The following is a 4,677-nucleotide window of genomic DNA, read 5'->3' on the forward strand; positions in this document are numbered from 1 at the left end:
ACTTGTAAACAACTGCCCACTAACACCAGTTTTACTCAGGCTATTTCCAGCACACACACTGCACGGATTTGTTATACGTGTTAAGCCCTGTGGAGACAATCCATACATAACCTGATTGTATATAAGTACATATGTTTCAGTAAGCAATAGACAAACAGTATGTAGAAAGAAAAAAAAAATCAATTCCTAATCTTTGCTGCTTTGTTTATTTCAACTGTAAGTCTTCAAGGCTGACACTATTTTACTCCACGGTTTGTGTAGTACCTCACACAACAGGCCATCAAACACATTAAAATGCACCTAAATATGCTTCTATTATAGGAAAAGACATTTGTAAGTGGGCTTAAAAATGTTACCTGACCACTGCTGCTGGGATATCTCACACCAGTATTTCCTTACTGAGAGGATATCTTTTAGGAGTATACTACTACAGTCAGATCCATAAGCAGCACAACTTGTTGGATCTCTTATAATTTCCATGACATAAATCAGAAGTTCCTGACATTTCAGTCTGGGTCCTCCTATATGAAGAAATAATGTGAGACTGTAATTAATCCAAAGTGTGCCAAATAAATCTGGAATTAATTGTTTGTAAATGTTTACTTAAAAATAAAAAACCCCACCCTACAGTTCAGAAACAGTTCTGTTAGGAATCACCTTCTTAAACAAACTGTTTCTAAGAAATTACTTATGAGAGAATACATCAGTTATATACACATTGAATAATAAGAAAAAAACACTGTGAGCATCAACAAGGACAGAGAAGGAGCACAAAGGACTGATTCACATGAAGATATTTAAATTGTAAACACCTGAAAGCGAGCAAGATGAACCCCACCCTGGTAACCTACTTCAGAGTAAAAATTGAAAGTTGAAAGCAAAGCACCAAAACAAAACAGTAATTCTATATGAATATCTATTACTGACTTTTATTAGCACATCTGATGAAATATTTGATCAAACTTCCAAGTTCTTGCATCTTTTTCTGTCTGGTAGTTTGGGTTGAAGCAGATGCATTTGGTTTTGTCAGTTGGAGGTTTTTCATTTCTTTCTGGAAATATTTCTGCAGGACACTTCAAAAATAAAAGAGATATTGATCAAGGATCTGCACATTTATGACTAAAGTAAAATATGTAAATGTTTTAGCCTAGAATGTCAGTGTTCTTCTTGCTTGTTCTTCTCACAATTCTAATTATTAAAGACTAAAACCAACTGAAATAGATTACAGTCTAAGCATGATGGAAATAGTCTATAAAAGGAGCTACTTTAAAGATAATCCAGAAGCAACTTGAATAGGAACCACACTTTCCTTTAAACTTTGCATAATGCTAAACATACAATTTATAATTAGGAAAAAAAGCAATGCTAAGTCTTTTTATTTATGCTGCAACATTATACAACAAAATAATAAGTACTCTTCGTTGTTTTTATTGGGGAAAACCTTCAAGTCTTATTTCTCCATCATTTAAAATTAACATATAGATTAGATTTTAGATCTAACAATAGATTAGATTTTTCACTGGCTTTGTCACTGGCAATTACTGGAGATTTTCTGGCCTACTATTTGTAGGCCAGTTTAAAGTCTCTATTTTTGCATTCCTCCTATGTATTTCTAACATATTATTGGCCATCTCAAAAGCAACATATAAAATTTATCAAATACTTCTTACAATATTTTACAGTCATGAAACAACAACTATTCCAATGCTGTCCAATTAAAAAACATAACGAAAAGCTGACCAGACACCAGCCTGTGACAACTAATACTTCAGATGCACTTTTAACATGAAATTTAACACTGGTCCCAGCTGCTCTAAGAACTTACCACACTCAAGCTCAGTCCCATCTTGTAGTACACCTAAAGCAGATTATATCAAAGATGGGCCTCTACAAACCTCAGCACAGCTTCTTTAATTCACAAGCCACAGTCCTCCTATTGTGTCTTGAAGAACTCAGTAACACAAAAAATTCTAATGAGCTATCTATAATCTACGTATGAACTATACGTTGAAAATCAGATGCAGAGGATAATTTTCAATAAAAGAAAGCAACTATTATTTTTGCAAGGAAAAACGACCACCCAATTAATGATCAGTTTCCTAGCAGTGAAGTTTTCTGTATGTGACGTGTTGCATTTTTGACTATTTTAAATTTACTTCCTTTAGAGACTAAGTAATTTCTCATTTACAAGCTGACAATAAGTCTAAATCAACCTGCAGAAAGATAAGCATTAAAATAGGCCCGATAAACAGAAGAATGATGTTCCACCTAAGAAAATGACAACCATTCACAAAGAAAAAAAAGAAAACTACCTAAATACAGCATCCCAGTTGAGTTGCTTTCCTTGTTTAGAATCAGAATTTCGGTCCAGCTGGAGAACTGTTTCAGAATCACGGAGAAGTCGCTTGAAATTTTCAATTTCCTTCTGAAAATATATTTCAAGAAAAACAATTATTAATGATTCGCTTCATTGCTAATTGAGGCACACGCACCAAAAGAAAACTTGTTACCCTTCGCTCCACAGCTTTCTCATTTTCAAGGCGACGACAACAAATGAGCAGATCATGTAATGCAAGACTCATGGTTCAGTTTAACAGACAAGTCATTTGTATCTGCAAACAGAAGAAAAGGATAAAACAGTAATTATTTTATTTAACACAGAGCCATGTCAACCAGTCCAAAAATTGGGAATGCAATATATTGAAAATCCAGTATCAAACACAACCACAGTGTTATTTCACTGAAAAGCTCATTCGTCTCTGGGTTAGTCCTATTGGTCACAAGACTGAAGCAGTGTCTCACGTCAAGAATGTAATCTATTCCCACAGGCAACCGTAGTAAAGAATAACAGCAGAGACCCCCTTCACATGACTCTGATTTCCTCCCTTTTTATGAATAGTAACAGAGTAGAGTTGGTCAGACAATATGGAGTGAAATTGTAAGATTAAAATGACACAGAGCTGAATACATTCAGGCAAACAGCACTAACTTTCAGTAGCTAGCTGTTTATCAGTAACTGTCTTAACCTGATGCTGCCAGGAGAAGGTAGCACCTTGAAAACTCTCTTCCTCTCCCACATCCTACATTTTCATAGGTATGCACTATCATTGACAAATCCTTCTGGACTCGGCGTGTCAAAGGATGCTCGAGTATCAATCATAAGAGGAAACAACTTTTTGCTTCTGCAACCACTTAAAATTATGCCTCATCTTCAACAGAGGTCGGAATCAGCTAGACCTCGCATTTCTGGTTTACATAAAGTTATGCTGATGCAGATCACAACAATGACATCTATACAACTTCCATGCTTCCCCTTCAAAGCAGCCCCACGAGAAACTGTCTGAAAAAGGCAGATAAGACAAGTTGGAAGTAACTCCAAGCATATGCTGCTGAGGCTGCAATAAGCAATTGAGGATGGGCATTCATGATGCATAGCACTGCATCTTGAGCACTTAAGTGAGAATATAAAAATATCCATTCAGACAAGTAAAACTTTAAATGTCTACTGCCTTAGAGTATATTTATTTCCTTCGGCTTCAATCAAGATCAGGCTGGGACTAAGTATGATCAGAGATATGGTGGCTGATCAGGTGTGTATGAAAAGGAAAACGTTGTAAGCACGAAGGCTGGCTGTACTGTACAACTGAACTCATTTAGATGATGAGCTGTTCCTCTAACTTGCTGCTTTTGCCGAAAAAGAGACAGAAAGGAAGAAGCAACTTTTTAAACACTAATGGCTTCTAAAATGCTGACAAGCTGAAAAATGGTTGACCGGGAATTGTGGCAACAAGGGTTAACAAGGGTTGCATGTTGCAGGGACTGGGTAGCAAAGTCAGTCCTCTCATTTGTATTTAATGGTATTTCAACTGCCGTAACAACAACAGTGAAAAATTCCTAAGACTGAATCCATCTATTTTACTTACTAGTTACATAGTTCTCCAACTATCATATTATGACCACGTTCATACCCTATAAAAATTACATAGGGCAAGGAAGGAACACACCAAAAAAAAATAAACCACGGAGAGGTGCTTACTAAGCACCTACAGAGGTGCTCAACACAGGCGTGCTGGGCAATTACAACTAACAGTCGCCATCCAGCCGCTCCTACCAGACGAGCTCTGGCTCTCCCAACACCCCACGAGGCCGCCCCCCGCGCTGGCGCCCCACGGCACGCGTGAAGCCCCGCCGGGGCCTGCAGCCGGGGCCGCCGCCCGCCTGCGCCGCCGCCGCCGCCGCCGCAACAGCGGCTCGCCCACCCCGCCGAGCCCGGGTCCCTCACCTCAGCCGCCACGGACGGCGGGGTTAAGGACCGGGCTCACCACCCTCTCGCCAGGACTCGAGCCCGGGCGAGAGAAGGGAAGGCTGAGCAGCCCCTCAGGCCACGAAGCCTCGGGCGGGGGGAGGCCGCGCCGCCACCGCGGCCCGGTGCGGATCGGAAGGGGAGGGCAGGACCGGGCCCACTTCCAAGCGGCGTGGCGGGCGGCGGGAGCAGACTGGGGAGAACGGCCGGCCGTGGCTGCGTCGCGCGCCCTCGCCTCCTCCCGGCGGCGCGGAGCGGAGCGGACCGGCCCACCCCTGCGGCAGCGGCTGCGGGCGGGCCTGGAAGCGGATGCGTGGCAGCGGCGGGTTCCGGCGGAAGGGGCCGGGCGCGACGCTGGCTGGCGGAGTTTCCGC

The 4,677-nt window shown here is 41.5% G+C and overlaps 1 protein-coding gene across 3 annotated transcripts in view; it reads right to left on the reverse strand.

The window, feature by feature from the left end:
- Positions 1–4,547, reverse strand: part of ATM (ATM serine/threonine kinase) — an 81,890-nt gene extending 77,343 nt beyond the window's left edge. For all 3 annotated transcript variants that reach the window (XM_076328178.1, XM_076328177.1, XM_076328176.1), the window contains exons 1-5: positions 4,283–4,547; positions 2,511–2,612; positions 2,313–2,425; positions 928–1,073; positions 357–521 (exon numbers count right to left, since the gene is read on the reverse strand). In XM_076328178.1, coding sequence (XP_076184293.1) covers positions 357–521; positions 928–1,073; positions 2,313–2,425; positions 2,511–2,582 — 496 coding nt within the window. In that variant the 5' untranslated portion in view covers positions 2,583–2,612; positions 4,283–4,547. The remainder of the gene's footprint in view (positions 1–356; positions 522–927; positions 1,074–2,312; positions 2,426–2,510; positions 2,613–4,282) is intronic.
- Between the last annotated feature and the right edge of the window lie 130 nt (positions 4,548–4,677).

Source organism: Aptenodytes patagonicus, chromosome 1, assembly GCF_965638725.1.
Source record: "Aptenodytes patagonicus chromosome 1, bAptPat1.pri.cur, whole genome shotgun sequence".
NCBI classification, from domain to species: Eukaryota; Metazoa; Chordata; class Aves; order Sphenisciformes; family Spheniscidae; genus Aptenodytes; species Aptenodytes patagonicus.